Genomic DNA, 21,584 nt, shown 5'->3' with positions numbered 1-21,584 from the left:
ATGTAATGTACATTAACAATAATTTAGTTTATTATACTTATTTTATGCTATCAATTTATTAAATGTAATTTGTTAAATGAAGGATGTAAATATAAAGAATAATATGCTTTCTCTGATGATGCATGCGGGTTATGAAGATAGTGACTAGCGATCATTGCAGATAAAATGTACATCCCCCGCAATCGCAGATGCAATTTTCGCTACATGCATTACCCGCAAGAATCACCAAAGAAGCATTTCATTGTTTTTTTAAATGATTTAATCCAGACCCTCCCTCTTTTTAAGTTAAGGTGTGGCCGCAACAGGGGATCAGAGTTTTATAAAGAAAAACTAACTTATAGGGAACTGTTAATATTGAGCAACACGGGCAGATTTCTAGTGTTGAATTTCTAGCATTACGGTATTGACCATTCCTCTCACTATAAACTTGACTGTATTGTATGACAACAAAAACACAATGGATAAATCTGTTTCTATATTTAATCGTTGCTATCGGAGTCTAGCTCTATAGCATCAACCATTGAATTTCCCACACCATTAGTCTCACTACATATTCCATTTTCTCCGTTCTCCTGAGAGGAAGGGGAATGACCAATGTACCGTTTTTTCACAACCAAACTCTCTGAACTCTGTTCTCCAAAGTCAAGGTCACTGTCATCTGAATCAATTATAACAGGCTTCTTCCTCTTTAATGGCAGCTTTTTCTTCTCCGATACCTTTTCTCTCTCTGTGCTTGGACCAGGTTCACTAGAATTCTGTGCCTTCACTATAACAAGTTTAGGTTTTGTGCTGCTGTTCTGTTTTTCACTTTTACTGAGTCCCGTTTTGCATTGGGGTTTTGAATTGTCCTTCGTGGACTTCTGTCTTTGAATACACTCCAATAAAACTGTCGTGGAATCACACTTCAGTAAACTCCTCTTGTCACCTAAAACATACACAGAATTCAAACTGACATGCTTACCAATGTAGAGTATAGGATACAACATGATCAATCCATTGTGAAACTGATTTTTTTCCAATAGAGAAGTAATATGCGAGCAATTTCATCATGATTATCTTGCAGGGATAAAAATCAACCAAAATATATCCTTGACAGTTCTAAATGTCAATAGTGATTAATCTCTGCAAGAGTTTTCTCTCTTTTCAGATGGACCTTTTACCATAATCTTTATCTCACAATTGAATTTACTTAGTAAGTAAGGTATATCTCAAATAGATTATTCTTTTACAGCTTAATGTGAGCTAGCCCATATGCAGAAAAGCCTTTAAAAGCCAAAAAAGAAAACAAAAACACAAAAATGGAGGCTAGCTCTAAACGCTTGAATGACATTTTGTAATTGTTGGTTCTGGTGCTTATGTCTTCACAAGTATTTATATTCACAGTATATTTTTCTGGTATATCAGGTAGAATTAAAAGCAACAGCCACATGTTGTACCTGGCAGCAGATAGCTGATGGTGGTGTAAGCTGTGAAGTGGAAGTCCTCCCTCAGGTAGCCTTTGATCAACATCAGGGCGATGATTCTCTCCAGTACGTCCCTAGTTACCGGGGCCAGGTTGAGGCCACTTACACGGAATCCCCCCACCTTCTTCCCTTGGTAGGCGTCCATTAGTTTAATTGCAGTTAACCTCTCCTCCAATCCAGAAGCCTGATTTAGAATCTCTATCAACTGCTGGCATATCTGTTTGACGTTCTTCTTCTCAGTCTCAACTGTGTAGAAGTTTTTACCATTCAAAAAGATAATTCCACACAATAGCCGAATGTTTTGTGGGAGGAAACTTTTTTTAAGGCTTTCAGTATTTAACATTGTTTATTCTCATTTAGTATAGCAGTTTATTTTGGTGGGGTGCTACATTTTGGCAGTAAATACATACTGTAGAATCCTTATTTTACGCAAGTATTTAACTCCGCGATTCAGCCATTTTCTATCAAATCGCGAGAACATAAAATTGCGAATGCCAAATTTTTATCATAGTTTCATGTAGTTTAAAATGTCCAAAAATTAAAAGCCAGATTTTTATTTTTTTTGATATACGGTTCTTGCAATTTTAAGCAGATATTAATTCCTCTCGCTTAAATAGGAATTTACAGTTAACTTAATTGCCAAATTTAATACTACCAAAATCAAATTACCGACAAGCTTAATATTTTCTCACTGACCTGGATTTTGACAATGGTCACACATTTCTTTGCAGTGAGATCTGTCCCACGATTCTCCGAAGTGTTGTGCAATTACTGATCTCCTACACCTGAAATTTTTTAAATATAATGTGTTAATCAGGTATTTGTATCTAACCGTAATTACATTCAAATGTCAGCTTGAATACAAATTACCCAATATTGTTAGTATCAGAATTTATTTTATGAATATTTAAATTCATAAGAATATTTAACAGTATAGTGATAAAAATTTCCTGTGAACCTTGTAAGATCTGTACAGTAGGCCATTATTCCGTACAGATTATCCAGGCCTGTTTGTTCCGTGAACACCATGCAGCTCTGTCTGAATATGTCTGCCAGTCTGTAATAGACTATGCAGTGGGACTTCTGGTTGTCTCGGCCAGCCCGCCCACTCTCCTGGTACAAATTCTCCATGGACTTGCTCACAGAGTAGTGGATCACAAAGCGGACATTGGGCTTATCAATGCCCATACCAAACGCTGTGGTGGCCACCACTACCTGTCACAAAGACATAATGAGTAAAGTGTCTAATATTATAAATATATACACTGTCAGGATTAAAAGATGGTTGGCATTGGGTACTATGCCTACAGTAGGAAGGATATGAAACTGTTTTAAAAATGGACTATAACAATATTCCAATTCTTTTTTAATCTGCTCTTTGGCATCCTCATAAGTGTAAACATTGAAGCCTATTGATACAATGTGGATTAAGCATATTAAAATCTTCAAATAATGTCATTTTTATTAGAATTTCAATGCTGTAAGTAACTTTGCTTGCATGCTTCCAATGCTGACTGATCTAATTGCATTTTTTATGACTACAATATAATTAATCATTGAATGATGCACTAGCTAAGCAAAACTTTGAAAAAAAATTATGCCGACAAAAAACAGAAAGTTGATTAGATATATCAAAGAATTGCAATTCATTTCATTCCAAACATAAATCATTATGTTTGTCTTGCATGCAAATGAAATTTGTTTTACAGAGGCGTGTTCAGCAGAGCAAGCGCTTACCAAAATTTATGTTACTATTTGCTTTATTTGGAATTTTGGAGAGCTGTGTCGCAAGTACCTGCCCTGTTGAACAAGCCTCTGTATCCACATTTAAAATATCTTGTGATGAGAACAGAAAAGACTCTGGTGCCTCGTTACCTTAATTTGGTCTCTGAGTCACATTTTGTGTACCTTGATTTGGTCTCTGAGCCACTGAATGTGTACCTTGATTTAGTCTTTGAGCCACAGTTTGTGTACCTTGATTTTGGTCTTTGATCCATTTTTTATTACCTTTATTTGATTTTTGAGCCACTGTTTGTGTACCTTGATTTTGGTCTTTGGTCCATTTTTTATTACCTTTATTTGGTCTTTGAGCCACAGATTGTGTACCTTGATTTGGTCTTTGATCCATTTTTTATTACCTTTATTTGGTCTTTGAGCCACAGTTTGTGTACCCTGATTTGGTCTTTGATTCACAGTTTTTATTACCATTATCTGGTCATTGAGCCACAGTTTGTGTACCTTGATTTTGGTCTCAGAGCCACAGTTTGTGTACCTTAATTTGGTCTTTGAGCCACAGTTTGTGGACCCGGCTCCTCTCCTGTCCGCTAAGGTCAGCATGATAACACCCAGTCTTTATCCCCCTCTGTTGTAAATCCATGGTAACATCTTGAGATTCTTTTCGGGAAAGGCAATAAATAATTCCTACAAAATGTTTTAACAATTTACATTTCAATGCACTCAAATATAAAAACTACCTTTACTTGTCAGACTAATCACATTTTTACCTGATTGATTGATTACCTTTTTACCTGGCTAATTAATTACTTTTTACCTGACTGTTTTGTGTAGCTCTTACCTGACTGGTTGGTGAACCTCCTCTGGATAAGCTGCTGAATATTATCCATGGCTTCTTTATATTCAGAGGACTTCTGTTTTATCTAGATCAAATATATCAATTATACATTATAAATGTATACAAAATATTTAAAGAGACAGTACGGCGCATCTTATAAAAAAACCGACTTGAAAAATGTTTCCGTATTTTTGTACTACTCATGAATGTATAAACTTTCAGAAAATTACAAAGTTCTCCATGAAATAAATCTAATTATTTCAATAAAAATAATAATTACGTATAACCTATACATAATAACATCGCAACGTGTTACAGGGTTTAGCCTTCTATACTAATACACATGCATATTTACTGTAAACAAAACACATGCAGGGCTCGTGATGATGTTTATCAATATAAATATGTCATTTCTACTTCTCCCAGGTAATAATTGTTCAAAGATTTTAAAAATAACCACAATTATTATTTTGTAAGCATGTTTTTTGCGTATTTATCATAGGAGTTGCTACAACCTAAATTCATTTTTGTAAATGAGGCCCCTTGAGGGGTTATTCGACATATCTATGTCTGTTCATTTTAAAATGAACCGAAATTGATAAACCATCATTAAATTATCGTGGTAGTGATGTATACCATGATGACCTTGTAGTTTTCAGCACATGTCAATTACTGTCAATCAAAGTCCATGTAGTACAAATAAACGATATACGATTATTCAGGTTTGAACGACCCTTTAATTTCCGGAAGCTCATAATTACGTTAATTAGGTATGTGAAAGGGATTTTTATGTATTTCAACTATTACTATCAACAGTATTTCTTATTTCCTAACGATACAATGGGTAAATCTGAAGTTATTTACACATGTGTTTTTAGCTGTACTGTCTGTTTAAATGAGTACACTGAACCATTTTAAAAAGACCTTGGACTTTCATTAAGATGTAACTATCTTTTTCTAAGTCACAACTACCAAAAGTCCAAGCTCCTGTTAAAATGGTTCTATCTTAAATCATCTGTTCTCTAATAAGTTTATCCATTATATTCAGCAAGTTCTAAAATGTGAATACACACTTTCAAATTGATAAAATCAATGCTCTCATTTAATGACATGTTGCTTTATGACCTCATAATGACATATCATTATTCAGGAGTAATAAAAATCTCATTTTAACAAGATTGTGTAAATACAGATACCTGGTATGTTAATTGAAAAAAGAACCTTTTTTGTGTTTACCTCATAAAATAGATTGGGTCTGTTAAAAGATGCTTTGAATAATGTGCAGACAGGAATATTGAGGATTTTTTTCACGTCCTCAATAACATTTTTTGTGGCTGTTGCAGTGAGTCCAAGAATTGGTACTTCTGGAAATTGCCTTTTCATAATGCCCAAAAACTTGTAATCTTAAAAAGAAATCAGAAATGACAGAATGCCAGTAGGAGTTTTAGTTTGCAAATACAATTTATAAACAAAGTATTAACAAACAAACCAAATCTATTTTTTTTTTAATTTTTGATTTAATACATTAAATAATCCTTTATGCTAGTAGAACAGACAACATGTACATGCATGTATCAATGCAGATACAAATATTAAAAGATTTGATATGCATTTAATACATAAACAAGATTTGAATATAATATCTCTTTTTATGTGCAATTCAAATTTTTCTGTGGTGCTGGCTTTCCCAAGTTACATTTCATCAATCCTGAAAATCTCCATCAAAGGGTATCAGAAACTTTAATTTCTTACAGAAATCATAAAATACAGCAAACAGATTTGATTACACTATGCATAGCATCTGTTACCTGGTCGAAAGTCATGTCCCCACTGGGAACAGCAATGAACTTCATCTATAACAAGGCGAGAAAATCTGCCCATTGCGTACATCTTCTCTAGCTTTGCCATGAAGCGTTTACTTTTGGCCAGCTTTTCCGGGGTCACATACAGAAGTTTCATGGTCGCTGTTTTATCTGTCATGGCGTTCTGGACTGCCGTCACTCGATTTCTGTCTGTGGAGGCATTCAACATCACCGCATCAATGTTGTAGTTTTCCAGCGCGATAACTTGATCCTCCATGAGTGAAACCAAAGGGGAGACAACCAGTGTCACACCTGGCAAAAGATTTTTTTTTCCAGTTTCAGATTAATAGTGATACTGATATTTCAGGTGTTTATTTTTATTCTGATGAGAAAATAACTACCAGAGGTATAAACAAAAAACATGCCCATGTATTGTTTTCTTTGTGACTTATAACCACTGAAAGTTTTATATGCATCTTGAAGATGAGATCTAGGTAAGCATAGAGCTTAAAATCAACAATACATGTATTAAATGGGTATGATTTGTAATACAGAACTCAACTGCAAAACTTTTTTTCAGCTCAGTTTTTGTTTTCAATTAAGCTTTATGAATTTTAATCATAATCATCTAAAATTGGCCCTCAATTTCAAACATTTTGTAAGGCTAAATTCTTGTGAATTTATTGATAACAATTAAGGTTATCGTCTTTCTGACAACATTTATCTAATTAATCTACATAAAGTAATTCAATTCAGGTTAAGTTCAGTAAGTAATAGAAATCTACTGACGTGCATGTTTAAAAACAAGGACTGGTAATCCCTACACTTTAAGAATAACCAAACAATTGATAAACCTTTGCTGAGCAGAGCAGGCAATTGGAAACATAAGCTCTTTCCACCCCCAGTGGGCATGATCAGAATGCAGTCTTTACCAGACATTGTCACATTCATGGTCTGTAGCTGCATGGGTCTCAGTTCACTGATACCAAACACTGACTTCATCTTCTGTTTCAAAACAGCACTCCACTGAAAATCTGAAAGAGAAGATTCTTTCCTTTAAAAAACATCTATACAAGAATAATGATTATCACCAATCATGAATAACGGGCATCAACTACATAATCTAACCAAAGTTAAACATTCAATTTGTTTCAAAATTATTGTGAAAACTCGTAGATGTTCATCTTTCCCTACATTTCTACATTGCTTATGTGATGATCAGATAAGTTTGAATACTCCGTTGGTATAGGATCTGACTTCAGATTCTGGGGGCCCAGGTTAAAATCCTGGTGAGGTTCATTATTATTTTTCTCATCTAGTTACACTAGTCTAATAATTACTGTATACAGGGTTATTTTTGCCCCTGTGTTATTTTCACCCATACTTGCAAACCTTGAATTTGCCCAGAAAAAAGTTGTCACAGTGTTTAAAGAGAGACAATATGAGACATTGTATTCATCCAGTCTTAAATTTGCCCCCGACAATGAGGGCGAAAGAAGCGAGAATAAAATGGGAGGGAATATTTAATATATTTCCCTGTGTACAGTATGTTATCAAATAGGGGGATGTCCACAACTAAGCTCGTTTTTTATTAGATTATTTATTTCCTCTTGTTAAAAGGGATAGCTTTTTCATACATTTTTAATCTTGTGTAGTTAACTAATTTAGATATAAAGAAACATCAATTTTTACATAGTCTTGGAAATGGGGCAAAAACAGGTCTCAGGGTTTAGATATAAAGAAACATCAATTTCGGTTTCGAGAACTCCGTCGTAATTATGATCAGATCAGGGTTATAAAGTACAAATATCAATTCTACAATAATTTCAAGATAGTAAAATCCGGTTCTTAAAATGGTGAAAATGGCGGGCGGGCGGGCGGCTGCCAAAAGGGTACCCTCATTGTAAGGATAACTCCTCCTACAGTTTTCAAGATAGGAAGTTGTTGTTTTGCAGATCAATTGTACATATATCAGAGGTGTGCATATTGCTAGGATTTAGATTTCCGATAATTTATGAAAAAAATACCAGCTTTTGAACTTATTCATTTTTTGGCAAAATATTGCATATAGGGTACCCTCATTGTACGGATAACTCCTCCTACAGTTTTCAAGATAGGATGTTGTTGTTTTGCAGATCAATTGTACATATATCAGAAGTGTGCATATTGCTAGGATTTTGATTTCTGATAATTTATGAAAAAAATACCACTTTTGAACTTAAGTCACTTTTTGGCAAAATATTGCATATAGGGTACCCTCATTGAACGGATAACTCCTCCTACAGTTTTCAAGATAGGAAGTTGTTCTATTGGAGATCAATTGTACATATATCAGAGGTGTGCATATTGCTAGGATTTTGATTTCCGATAATTTATGAAAAAAATACCAGTTTTTGAACTTTGTCACTTTTTGGCAAAATATTGCATATAGGGTACCCTCATTGTAAGGATAAATCCTCCTACAGATTTCAAGATAGGAAGTTGTTCTTTTGCAGATCAATTGTACATATATCAGAGGTGTGCATATTGCTAGGATTTTGATTTCCGATAATTTATGAAAAAAATACCAGCTTTTGAACTTAGTCACTTTTGGCAATACATTGCACATAGGGTACCCTCATTGTATGTATAACTCCTCCTACAGATTTCAAGATAGGAAGTTGTTCTTTTGCAGATCAATTGTACATAGGGTTTATCAGAGGTGTGCATATTGCTAGGATTTTGATTTCTGATAATTTATGAAAAAAATACTAGCTTTTGAATTTAGTCACTTTTTGGCAAAATATTGCATATAGGGGTACACCATTTCACTTGATATGGGTTGACATGGATTATGGAGTAAGTTCACATAAAAGAAAACCCGGTTTGCTGTCACATTGACAGCTTTTCACTTGTTTAAAGGTTTCATAATGATACATCAGGTAACATCATAGATATATGAAATTAAAAATGACCTACGAAATCACGTACCGTGTGATTTCGGCGAGACTTGCGATAGTTGCCTATCCCATTAGTATACAGTAAAACATGGTTATAACGAAGTCTCAGGGGCGGGCAATTTTTAGTTTGTTAAAAGCGTAATTCGTAATATCCGTCAAGTTTTCAGTATGTAAAAGAGCCTTGGGGAATGAAATTCACTTCACTGTAAGCGTTAATTCATTTCAAGCGTGTTTGCTATAACCGTGACTGTATACTGTATACGTCCCTGGCAGTACTGAGCCAATATTACACACTCTATCAGAATTACTTCCTTCTGAGTCCCATTTTTGTGAGTTATCCTGTGACTGTGGGGCTGTGCTGACACTGCTGGTCTGGATCAACGACTCTAGTTGCTCCTTCCTGGCCGCTAGGTCAGACTGGGTCTGTAGAAGAGCCTCAATCTGAATCTCTATGTCATCAAGCTGCTCTTTGATTTCTTCAAGTTCCTTTTTGTGCCCTAGTCACCATAACGTTAAACAATTAAAATATAGATCTATCTCAGTGCGTTTCATGTTGTTTGATTTTATACACTGAGTAATAACAGTAAATTAAATCATAAGTCTACGATCAAAATATGCATTATAAAAAATTCTGATCTACATCATTCCATAAAATTGGCACCTGTCGAAAATACTTTTCATTAATTTGCTTTCACAATGTATCAAAAATTGAACTTGCCCATTGTACGTCACATAATGTTCTACCTACCTTCCATTGCAACATTAATCAGAAAATTGTCCGTTTTAATTTTTTCTTACAAGGGCGCATCCATGTTAGAATTTCCCGGATTTCTTCTAGACTAAATTTAGGTTTTCTAAGATCGGAATTGTGAATTCCGGATTTCAATGGAAATTGGTTTAATCATTTTAATAGATACATTGTAGGTTTAAATAGTGATTATGATATTTCTATACTCTGTGACTGTCTAAATATATATTTGCGTCACATTTTGAATTATTTGATACCAATGCCTCTGTGTACTAAACCTGGATAATGATGTATGCAAAATGTACTTCTGAATAAATATTAGACCTTCATAAATGAACACAGCGAGTGGACATTTCAGGAGGCAATCAGCTGTTTTCCTTCTTGTCAAATTTTCTGGGTGGAAAGAGATGATTTGTAAATGAAAAATCTAATTTGTCGATTTTATATCATTTATTGTAATCAATTGTAGTCCTCTGACCAGTACATGCATGTATATTTCATGCAAAATTTTTAAATTACAGAACTTCAGATAATTCAAATACATATTTCAAATAAATTATATAGCTTCTTGTTTTCCCTTATCAATAACTTCAAAATATAGAAATTAAAACATATTTTTTTCAATATATATATTAATTCATTGCAACATTCTGTTGATATAGCTATATACTCGCATTTATCAGTAGAAAATTATAGTAATCATAAATTATTAAAAAAAATTTCAATACAATTTACATATTTTAGGTAAATGTACATCATTTATTGGATAGTTCTGCAGAAATCATAAAAATAATAAATGTAGTTGATAAATTAAAATTGGACACACCTAACCATGTTAACCCATACTTTGGTCCAAATCATGTTGTAATGGTGAGTATTTTGATGGAGTAAAGGAATTAATCAGTGCACATTCTGAGCTGTACTGTCTTAAGTCAGCACTTTACAGCCGAGGGAGCAACAAAGACCTTGATGTCCTATATTACATGAAGTAGTAGTTGTCAACATCTTTCCTATTCTTCCTATAACATATAAATCAATCACAATGTTCTATTGACCTCCAAGGGAATCATATGCGTGGATCAGGATTGGGGGGGGGGGGGGCGGTGTAGGGATTTCGAGCAATGATCTTTATCATTTTTTTTGCCAAAGGGGTCGGGTCAAAGGCCTATTTTGTTCATTTACAATTTGAATATAAGAAATTTGAATTTATCTAGGGATATGGACACCCCATTCCCAGGGAGAATTTTGTCATAATAACATGATTGAAGCATGCATTCATTCATTTTCGCTAGCCAAGGGTGACAAAGATGACATTCATTTCCTAATGACAAAATTGAGTACTGTTGCTGAAAGAAGAGAGAATAAATTAGTATTTTTATAGTTGTCGAACTACAAGTATTTGTTTTACTTCTGAGACAGTGCCCATGCACCTACAGTACATGAAAACACTATCAGCTCTCTTGTGCATGGTCCAATAGCAAATCATGATCAAACAACATTTTCTTTAAAATCAGTATAAACATCCAATAAAGTTTACACCCATGTTCTGCATACTGGCTGATTTGAAGATTGTTAGTACATGTGCAAGCTATAGTAGATTGTATTTACTACTTGATCAATAAACATAAAGATCAATTAACATATACATAAAAGGACAAATGTTATTGAAAACATGCAGAAAGGGTCTATATACATGTATTGTTAACATCTCAAGTCAGTAAACAATTCAAGAACAATAACTACTTGTATATATCAATTTGGTATCAGTATAAACATATTAAAATGCTGAAAAAAATATTTCATTTCACTTTAAAATTAAAAAAAAAAATACACTACAATATTATATTCAAACACATGTAATGCAATCTTAGCTTTATTACATATCAAAATTAATGGTGCTTAAAGCTAACATAGGAATTATCTATTTAACACATACACAGTAACATAACACAAGAATCTAAAAATAAAATCTCCTTAGTGCAAAAACAAAGCAGTCCACATGGGGGAACCATTCTGTTACTTTAAAATGAATTCTAGGCCCAGCTGTCTAAATGGCAGCTAATTACACATTTCTGGGATTGTGATCACAGAAGGAAAAGCCAAAATTTGTCAAAGTCATTCTAAGATGAAGAATATAGGAAAGATGAATATCCATTTGTATGTACTCATATGGAGTTGGATACATTTTCAAATATGACACATATTTAGGTTTTACCCTTTATGTACATTGCTTATTGTTGCCAAGTGTTGACAGGAAAGCTGTGACTGAGTTATACAAATGTAGTTGATAACTGGTTCTTGTACTTACTACAGATACTTATGACAATAACATTTAAACTGTCTGACAGTTGACTTTTTATTAATTATAATAGTGTCATTCTACAGTATTAAAAGAAATACATTTTAGTTTTGTGTACAAAATTGTTCCCTTAAAACATACAATTTACATCTGAAAGACAGACATATAAGGTAATCATGTTCTGGAATTCACAAGGTAATTCATCTCATTTTCTACCCTTTAGTGTATGTTCTTATCACAGTGCCAAAGTGGCAGTCTGTTCCTTGAAAATTACATTGAACATAAGTGTGCAAACACTGGACCTAAAATTATCACAGAGTTTGTTGCATCAACATTTGAATGTGCATCAGCTGATGGCCTTGACATTTTCAGTGTCCTTGGCCTCTGTGACCCCAGCAGTGTCCCTCTCTGTATTCTCTGTAATGTCACCGGTCTTCTCGTTTGTCTCCATCTCCGACTCTTCAGATGAATCATCACTTGATGGCACCTGTTTTTCATCTAATCGTCTCTTTATTGCATCCAGCCTTTTTTCAATGGATTCATAATTAAAACAGCCTCTCTTTTCCCCAAATGGATCCTTTAAAATATCATATAAAAAGAAATGCTTTTTCATTACAGGTACTTGGATTTTAAAATAATAATTCAGATAAAAATACACACTACAACAAACAAAAGAATATAGTTAAGGTATTCATCTATATGACTTCATCAAAAGTCAATAAGATTGTTATAACCTTTAATTTGCACTCAATTTTATAACAAAGACTAAAAACGAATGATATGCACTATTAATTACCTAAATTCCAATATATAAATATGCTATTTTTTTTTTCAACAAAATCAGTGGTCTGGTTTATTTTCTGTTACTAAAATTTTCAAATATTTGTAAAATACATATTGGCCACACTTAAGTACCTCTACGAAATTTTGCAGGCAAAAGCATTTATTCAATATCTTTCAGTTTTAAAAGTTTCAAAGAGGTACTCAAGTGTGGCAACATTCAAATTTGGGAAATACTGCAGTAAAATCTACAATTTTCAGCTATTTTTAACGACCATAGTATATTTGATGATGCGCATGTGATAAATGGTGGGGCCGAAGTAAAAAAATTTCATATGCATAGAAGCAGAATATTTTGCCCTACATTATAAGTAAATGCAATTTGTATTGTTTCAAACTTAAGTTTTGTGAAAATTTTAAGGCATATGTACATTTTGATGCTTTGTGGCTCTAGCTCTTTGTCTCCCAAAATAAATGTACTTTAATCAATCATTATCAGACATTTATGCATAAACTATTTCAATTCCTTAATAGTAATATTAATATCTACTTTAGGTACAACACAACTGAACAGACCTGCATTGTTTGACCCTGTAGGTGTCTCTTTGAGGAGCACACAGATTTATAGTAGTCATAATACTCTAGAAACGAGGTCTCCATAACCTCTCTGAAAAAAAAAACCCAACAAATAAACATGGCATTACAAAATTCTAAATAAAAATTCAACAGCAAGTTAATCTATTAAAAGCTAGACAATTATCTTCACATAATCATTATGTATGACACATTAAAACTCATCTCAAGGCTTGGAAAGCTGCATAAATCACAAAAGAAGAGTTATACAAGAGAAAATCTTTTTGATATTCAGAAGATAACAATCTTGCAAAATAGACAAGACCCAAAACCTCAGTGTGTCTGGACAACTGCACCCTCCATCCAACATATCACAGACGGCCACCCTCAGGGTTTCATGTTGAATAATCTCATTGTATAGTTTCACATCCCCAGCCATCCTTTCCTGTAAAAAAAACGATTGAATCATTGCATTGTGATGAAAAATCTGCTACTTGCACTGTTGGTGTACCATATGTGCAACATAGTCAATGCAAACCATTGAAAATGCATACAAACATTCAATCACTGTTGTTTTGCCTTGAAATGAACCTCTAAGGAAGTAATGTTACCAGTGTATTACATTGGCATGATATTTGACAAAATATACAATTTGCCATACAATTCAACAATAAAAATAGGGGGAAATTCTCTCTCTCTCCTCTCTCTCTCTCTCTCTCTCTCTCTCTCTCTCTCTCTCTTACATGTACATGATTTTATATTAATTTATTTGAAGAAAATAATAAAATTTTTGAAAGAAACATCCCTAACATAAATCCAAAGAAAAAATGCATACATAAAAAAACACTTTCCAGCTCTGTACAAGATTTCCATTAAAGGAATTGGTCGTTTTTTGACCTATGTCTGATATATATGACAGCAATAAGTTTAAATTTGATCAATATCAGATCCTCAGTGCTCCCGTTTATATGATATAGCGACATATCATATAAACAGGATTTTCAAGGATCTGATTTTAATAAGTTATGATAATTTTACAGTTACCCTTTCAAAACCTGGTTCATTGTGGTATGGTTTTTCATTCATCAAGGATTGGATTGAGATCAGAACGCTGGAAAGACTCTGAGCTGGGCTCCAGGCAGGCCCTGACCAAGTTCTGTGACAAGGAATGAATAGACTCTGAGCATGTTTAAAAGAAATGTCTCTCATTTAATATCAAAGCTATACATGACAGTCACTCTTGAAATTTTTATTTATGACATACCCCAATATGCTGAGGCAGACTTTCCCATTTTTGTACAGATTTGGATTAAATCTGACTTGGTTATCCCCTGTTGTCATGAGCTTCACCCGCGGTGCTCTGATTGGATAATCTGGTGGACAGCGAATCACAAAGTAGAAGAATCCTCCCTCATATGGAGTATCAAATGGTCCCGTTATCAAAGCATGGATCTGGAAATCAATTGCCAATCAGCATACAGCGACTCAAACACATGTATGGTACATGTACTTACATGCATGTAAGTTATAATTCATATTAAAAACAATTCAGGAATTATACGGTCTTCAAATACAAAAAAAATTTCAGAAGTACATGGTTATAAGAATGATGAAGAAAGTTGAATGTTCATACAGTAATTTTTAATATGATACATGTATCAATACATATACACGTTAACAAGTAAAAACTATACCAGCAAAATATTTCTAAATGCAGAAAACTGGAACATAAATCAGTAATTTTGAATTTCATTTAAATTAATGCCCAATAGTGTCACTTCATCAAATTACTTGACAAATAAATTTAAACAACCTCTAAAAATAGTTTAACTTCTTTATTAATAATTATATTATTTATTTAAGAAATGAACTCAATGTCTACCCAAGTTATACTCGTATAACCTGGGTTGGGGCAATTTACGCTTTATAATCCGCGAAGCGGATTATAAAAAAGCGTAAATTGCTCCAACCCAGGTTATACGAGTATAACTTGGGTAGACATTGAGTTCATTCCTTATAATTTAATTTTCTGGAATTTGCTGTACAAATTGAGTCCGTTTTACTTTTAAAAATGATATAAATCTGTTCAAAATTCAAACGTAACGTCAAGTGAATTAGTACGTTGGTGCATTGTGACGTGTCTTGTGACGTGCAAACCAGGTTATACAAATTTAACTAAATTTTTCTATCCAATCAAATGCCGCGTTACAACCATAATTAAATTATTTCCTTATAATGATAGACCTTTTGGTTTACATGAAACAGTTTTAAAATAGCCCCAAAACCATCACCAATTTTACAGATTATCAATTTCCCCTAAACACATGCTCCATCTGAACCATGGCTCAGATAATGGCTCCCTTGGGACAAATGAATTCAGCCACACTTGTCTTTGATGTTCTCATTAGCTCCTAAGAATTTATCATTGACAAACAAAAACTTTGCATTGTCAGTTGATAGAATACTTATAAAAAATAATTTTTTTTTATTAATTAAGACATAAAGACAAAAAAACTCCATCTGGATGTATTTATATAAATATATTTTAGAGTGTTTTCTATTAATTAATTAATAAAATCTGTAAGGATTACCTCCCTTACTTTTCAACATTAGTGTACAATACATAGAATTAGGAAAATGAAAACTGTCATAAAATCATTAAATCTTGTCTGATCTTAAAAAAAATTGCAGGTGCACATCTTCAGATGGTGTTCAACATATGTACAAATTTTCAAACTGTTCCATGCAGAAATAAAAAATTCTATAGGGGGGACAAAGTTGCATCTACAGACAGACGGACAGACGGACGGACAGACAGACGGACAGGGTGAAACCAATATACCCCCCTAAACTTCGTTTGCGGGGGTATAATAAAATCAAAACAGTTTGAGCAAGCACAAGAAGATGAATCATAGTTTCCCTGACAGCATAAGTAGATGACATGGTGTCTTATTCTTTTTATATACTCAACTTTTCCTCAGTCTACTGTATTCATAAAGTGCATGGAACATAATCAAAATGTAGGTCCTACAAAAGAGAAAAGACTAAAACACAAATGAAAGCAAAAACAACTCACCATTGTCATGTCATCTTTGTGTGGCACAATACACATACATGGAGGGGGTTCGTTGTATATTGACATGATGTCTCTGGAAATACATCAAAGAGTTGTTCATTTTTTCTTGATTATATACATTATCATTTCAAAACAGTACATCAAAGGAACAAGAAAAGTGCTTCTAGGAAAATGATTTCTTATTTACCCATTAAACACATTTTAGATTGTAAAGCGCTTTTATTTTTTTAACACTTTGTATCCATCTTTGCTAAAATGTTTGATAAATAAGATGAAGCCCTTTATGCTCTTATGTCACATTCCACTAAATTGATAAACAACCCTGTCAAACCCCCTAGTACAGAGTCAGCAATTTTCCTACCGTTTGATTCTTGTTAAACATTGTGGCGTGACTTTTTCTCTTTCCCAGTCAACAGAGTTTGTTGGATCCCACGAAGAACCAATGTTATTGATCACCTCGTCGATAACAAATCCTAAAGTTTCGTTTCCTTCGTCGTCAGCTTCCTCCATGGAGGCTGCCATATTTAAAGATTCGACTAATTGCACGAAAAACGGCGAGAGGCCATTTACGAATCCTCAATACACAAGATTTAATGAAAATGGATTTTTAAATGCGAGAGAATCATATCACATGAAGGTGGGTATTTTTGCTTTATTTATCTCAATTTTTACATATGGAAAGAGACATAAATAACATATAATCTTAAAAGACAAAATTACTATAAAAACTAATAGCACCGTGCGGCCATGTGGTCATGTGTTTCAGATAGTTTATTTTAGTCACAGTCTTTATGTACTTCAGTGATAGAATATGAATATAATTATATATTGAAATGTCCCTTTTATTGTAATTCAAGAGAAACACTTCCTAAAAAGGTTTTATTATACGATACTAATCCTTAAATTAACCCAAACAGAAAAAATAGCCTACGGGATCATATCAATGGCTTGTGTGTAAATCATGGTTTTGAGATGATTTCGGTATAGGAAAATTTCACATGCAAATGAGTTAATGGATCATGATTCTCGGGTGATCTGTTAAACTTAACGAATTGCAAGAAAACCATGATCCTGGTATGATCTATTGTAACTAACAACTCATATCAAAACCATGGTTCTGGTATGATCTGTTGTGACTAACAACTCGTATCAAAACCATGGTCCTGGTATGATCTGTTGTAACTAACAACTCGTATCAAAACCATGGTCCTGGTATGATCTGTTGTAACTAACAACTCATATCAAAACCATGATCCTTATATGACCTGTTAAAGGACAATTATACAATAATTTCTTAAAGAAAAAGATGACCACTTATATATATAATTAATATTTTGCAACAGAAAATCATATACTTTTAATATTTGAAATACATTGTCAATTACCAAATATGAAAAATAGTAATATACATATATGTCACATGAACTGTATCGTTAAGCCAATATAATCTGAATTAGAACGCAGGATCAAAGTCTTCCATAATTTAGATGATAATTATACTGTTGTTTCAAACTCTTCTAGCAATTATTACATGAATTGTTCAAATTAAAATATCATGTATGCATTTCAAAACCTAGCTGCAGGTCTGTAGCTCCCAGTCTGAACTAATGATACATGTACATCCATGCATTAGTTGCTTGCTTCACTTAAGTCATTTAGTGTCCACACAAAATGTAAAAAAAAAACTACTGCAATTTACGTGTACATTGATTTGTTGATTTACTGTAAATTGTAAAGTATGGTGGTATATCTCTGCCCCTTGTGTGCAAGTTATTTTTCTATTAATTATGTCGACATGCAAGATAAAGATGTTGGCATGCAAGATAGTTATGTCAACATGAAACATGACTATGTTGACAAGCAAGAAAACTGCAACCAAATAAGAGTTATAAAAAATCTCAAGTATCGCCAACATGTGACATCCAAGATGCTAGATACGCTACCTATTGATGTCAACATGCAACTTATTTATGTTAACATGCAACTTCTTTATGTCGACATGCAACTTATTTATGTCGACATGCAACTTGTTTTGTTATACTTTCATGTTAAATACTGAAATCTGATTGGTTAAGACGCAGTTTATAATATTTACTATTACCCTCAGCGTTAGCAACGCACTTGGCAACGGGTAACATTAAAAAATGTTACATGCGCGAAAATTATGCGCGTACGGTTCGCTGTAGAATTCACGTTATTCCTATATAAAAGCAGTAAAATTTTCTTAAAAATTTTAAAAAAGACATTCAGTATAACAAAATAAATAGTGCCTGTTTGGGAGGATAACAGTTGAAATTGACACCCCTCGAAAACCATTGTCAACCTCCGCTTCGCGTCGGTTGACAATGGTTTTCTCGGGGTGTCAATTTCAACTGTTACCCTCCGAAACAGGCACTATTTATATAATGTTAACATGCAAGATAAATATGTCGACATGCAACATATATATGTCGACATGCAACTTAGTTATGCAGATATACAACTTATAAGTTGCATGTCAACATATTTATCCCACATGTAAACCTAACTAAGTTGCATGCCAACATATTTTTCTCGCATGTCAACATACTTAAGTTGCATGTTGACATAAATAAGTTGCATGTCGACATAAATAAGTTGCATGTTGACATAAATAAGTTGCATGTCAGCATACTTATCCTGCATGTTAACATGAATAAGTTGCATGTCGACATAAAGAGGTAGCATCTAGCATCTTGGATGTCACAGGTGGGCGATATTTGAGATTTTTTGAGATTTTGTTTAATTCTTATCTGATTGCAATTTTCTTGCATGTCAACATAGTTATGTTACATGTTGACATAATTATCTTGCATGTCAACATATTTATCTTGCATGTCGACATATTTGATAGAAAAATAACTTGCACACTAGGGGCAGAGATATGCCACCATAGTAAACAATAATTTACAGCATGTAAAGACAGTGAGCGCACAAGATTGTAAGTTTGCAGGAATCCTCGACACGAATCAATTGGGATTTAAATGTCTATATCCTCGAAAGGCTATGTACAGGTTTCAACAAAAATATATTATGTAAAGATTCGAAGTACATGGCTATTCCGGTTATTAAAAAACTCACAAAGCTTTCAAAAAATGGCAATGAGAGGTAAACCGATGACTAGTTTGAAATGTTAAAGTAAACATATTTTAATGAAGTTATATTGTGTATATCCTAAAAAACTAGCAATAAGAAAAGAATTTTTTATAGTGTTCATACAGCAGATCTAGAAATCAATAAGAACAAATGAAAATATTCCGGTATATTATAATCCAACATCATGTTATAATAACAAACATTTAAAACAAAAAAGTTTATTTTTTTTAAAAAGACCACCAGTTGGATTTGAACCCAAAACACTGAATGTATGTGTTCACTAAATCCAGGACGAAACCACTGCGCCACGGAGACTTGTCATTATATGCTCTATAAAGTACTGTTTGAAACAACACTGTCATATCAATGGACTTTGTTTTTTATCCTTCAAAAAATAATTTGAAAAAGTACATAGTTAGTCATCTCTGGGTCATCTCTCCATCTTTTTTTAAAAGCGACATTTTTAATGTTGAAATATGTTACCTTTACACGTTTCAAATTTGTGGAGAGAAGACCCAGAGACAACAAAATCATTTAAAAACAGTTGTAAATAAGTAGGATTTTGCATGAATTGCATCGTGTTGCCATATTTAGACCCATATTATAATAAAACCTTTTGCATTTCAAATATTTTTCCACTCATTCCACATCCAACAGAAACCAAATAACGGTTATAATTCGAAAAATATTCAAACTTAATTGATGAAATTTTCACTCTCCTTGTGCGCCCAGATTCCTGCCGAATCTACATCTTAAGCGCCCACATTCTTAAAGCGTTAACCTTTTAAAAGATAACATATGCTACACAAATGTTAACCATAAATTAACACAGAAAATAACCATGCATTTGCATGTTTATTTTACAAATACGATCAACTTTAAACTACTTTGTGTAATATTAACGAATGCTAATCAATGTACAGTTTAACGTTTGTAAAGAAGACTTTAATAAAGACGAATTTATTTACAAAAATGTGATATAAACACAGTTTTACATTTGAAAAACACATGCAGTTTAAGCACAGATCGAGTGTCTGAATAAAAACTATTTTAAAAATACACGTTTTGTTCGTAAATTTAGACCGCTTTATTTTCAATTATTTAAAATTTGAACATTCGAAAAATACGAACAAGAAACAAAGGAATGCCCTCTCGTACATGTGAAGTAAAATAGTTGTATTTGTACTTTAAAATGGCATGATCACGATTTTGGTCAACTTGATTAATTCCGTTTTCCTGTTTTTATTATTTACAATGCTTTAATTTTGGAATTCATTTCTAGTGGTCGAATGACATTTTAAGAGTCAGTCGTAGAGTAATAAGCAAGATACAGGACTCAGAATTCTTTGTCATGTAAACAAGTTTCGTGCCCTTTTTTTTGTTCACATAGGTTCAATATATCAGTAGAGAATCTTTGTTCAAGCTGATTTGTCTATCTTTTTATTCATTTTAAACATAATAGTGGAGTGACAAAGATACAAAAAGTCGCCTATTTTTCGAGTTTAATGGACCGGCATACCTCACGGCTAAAAGTTATTTTTTCTTAGAGATATCACCCTCTTCAAAAAATTTTGCCCGGTCGTAGAGTTTTCTCATGTCAATCTTTTTTAATATATGGGGAAAAAAATGAAGATTTGAGCGTTTTTAAATGTTTGATTATTTCACAATGTTGTTAACCATTGTTCTTTATTTTCGAAAAGTTAGAATTGAAATATTTTCTAGATATAATAGTAACTGTTGTCTAAATGCCCGATGGAAGTACATTTGTATATATTTCTAATATTTTTCATATAAATAAAACAAACATGATCATCTCAAATTCTGGTGTTCATGAATTGTTGAACGTGCACAAGGCGGATTATTCATGCGATAGAAGTATATGCATTGTATGCTAAAACTATGATTATTTATAAGGATGAAAAACATCGCATCCACAGATACCTATGCACTCCACTAATGATTCATATATGTTTATACAATATGCACAGTGAAGTGATGAAAAACCTATAAAAATATTATTTTTACTTTCGTAAATCGACATAGTGATTGGACTGATTAAAATCAGATCATTTGATCCGCTCACAAAGATCTTAGTGTAGCGATCTTCGTGAGTGGATCAAAGGTATCTGATTTTAATCAGATTGAATTTTCCTCACACTCCTCCTCAAACAGTTTTGTCCGATTTTACAGATTTCTCATCAAATATCAGTCTTATGAG

The 21,584-nt window shown here is 33.1% G+C and overlaps 2 protein-coding genes across 2 annotated transcripts; both read right to left on the bottom strand.

Moving 5' to 3' along the window:
* Positions 1 to 462: 462 nt before the first annotated feature.
* LOC128187701 (ATP-dependent DNA helicase Q1-like) lies at positions 463 to 9,611 on the bottom strand. The gene is made up of 11 exons (XM_052858152.1): positions 9,525 to 9,611; positions 9,090 to 9,273; positions 6,692 to 6,873; positions 5,844 to 6,149; positions 5,272 to 5,438; positions 4,039 to 4,120; positions 3,736 to 3,884; positions 2,422 to 2,678; positions 2,160 to 2,248; positions 1,437 to 1,709; positions 463 to 925 (listed from the first exon to the last, which is right to left on the bottom strand). The coding sequence occupies exons 1-11, from the start codon at positions 9,529 to 9,531 to the stop codon at positions 480 to 482; spliced, it is 2,142 nt and encodes a 713-aa protein (XP_052714112.1). The 5' UTR covers positions 9,532 to 9,611; the 3' UTR covers positions 463 to 479.
* Positions 9,612 to 11,384: 1,773 nt separating this feature from the next.
* Positions 11,385 to 16,785, bottom strand: LOC128158502 (ubiquitin-conjugating enzyme E2 Z-like). The gene is made up of 7 exons (XM_052821374.1): positions 16,614 to 16,785; positions 16,253 to 16,325; positions 14,441 to 14,628; positions 14,221 to 14,332; positions 13,509 to 13,621; positions 13,180 to 13,270; positions 11,385 to 12,400 (listed from the first exon to the last, which is right to left on the bottom strand). The coding sequence occupies exons 1-7, from the start codon at positions 16,772 to 16,774 to the stop codon at positions 12,170 to 12,172; spliced, it is 969 nt and encodes a 322-aa protein (XP_052677334.1). The 5' UTR covers positions 16,775 to 16,785; the 3' UTR covers positions 11,385 to 12,169.
* Between the last annotated feature and the right edge of the window lie 4,799 nt (positions 16,786 to 21,584).

The sequence above is a fragment of the Crassostrea angulata genome, chromosome 1 (genome assembly GCF_025612915.1).
Source record: "Crassostrea angulata isolate pt1a10 chromosome 1, ASM2561291v2, whole genome shotgun sequence".
NCBI lineage: Eukaryota > Metazoa > Mollusca > Bivalvia > Ostreida > Ostreidae > Magallana > Magallana angulata.
This window is presented reverse-complemented; position numbering and strand designations above follow the sequence as displayed.

Excerpts from the sequence above, each read along its gene's own strand:
- LOC128187701 (XM_052858152.1), bottom strand. Across the intron at positions 4,121-5,271 it reads GACCCAATCTATTTTATGAG|ATAAAACAGAAGTCCTCTGA; the intron begins GTAAACACAAAA and ends TATTTGATCTAG. Across the intron at positions 1,710-2,159 it reads TGACCATTGTCAAAATCCAG|TTGAGACTGAGAAGAAGAAC; the intron begins GTCAGTGAGAAA and ends ACTTCTACACAG.
- LOC128158502 (XM_052821374.1), bottom strand. The coding sequence starts at position 16,774 with ATGGCAGCCTCCATGGAGGAAGCTGACGACGAAGGAAACGAAACTTTA. Across the intron at positions 14,333-14,440 it reads GTCTGCCTCAGCATATTGGG|AACTTGGTCAGGGCCTGCCT; the intron begins GTATGTCATAAA and ends TCCTTGTCACAG. Across the intron at positions 13,622-14,220 it reads ATGAACCAGGTTTTGAAAGG|GAAAGGATGGCTGGGGATGT; the intron begins GTAACTGTAAAA and ends TTTTTTTTACAG.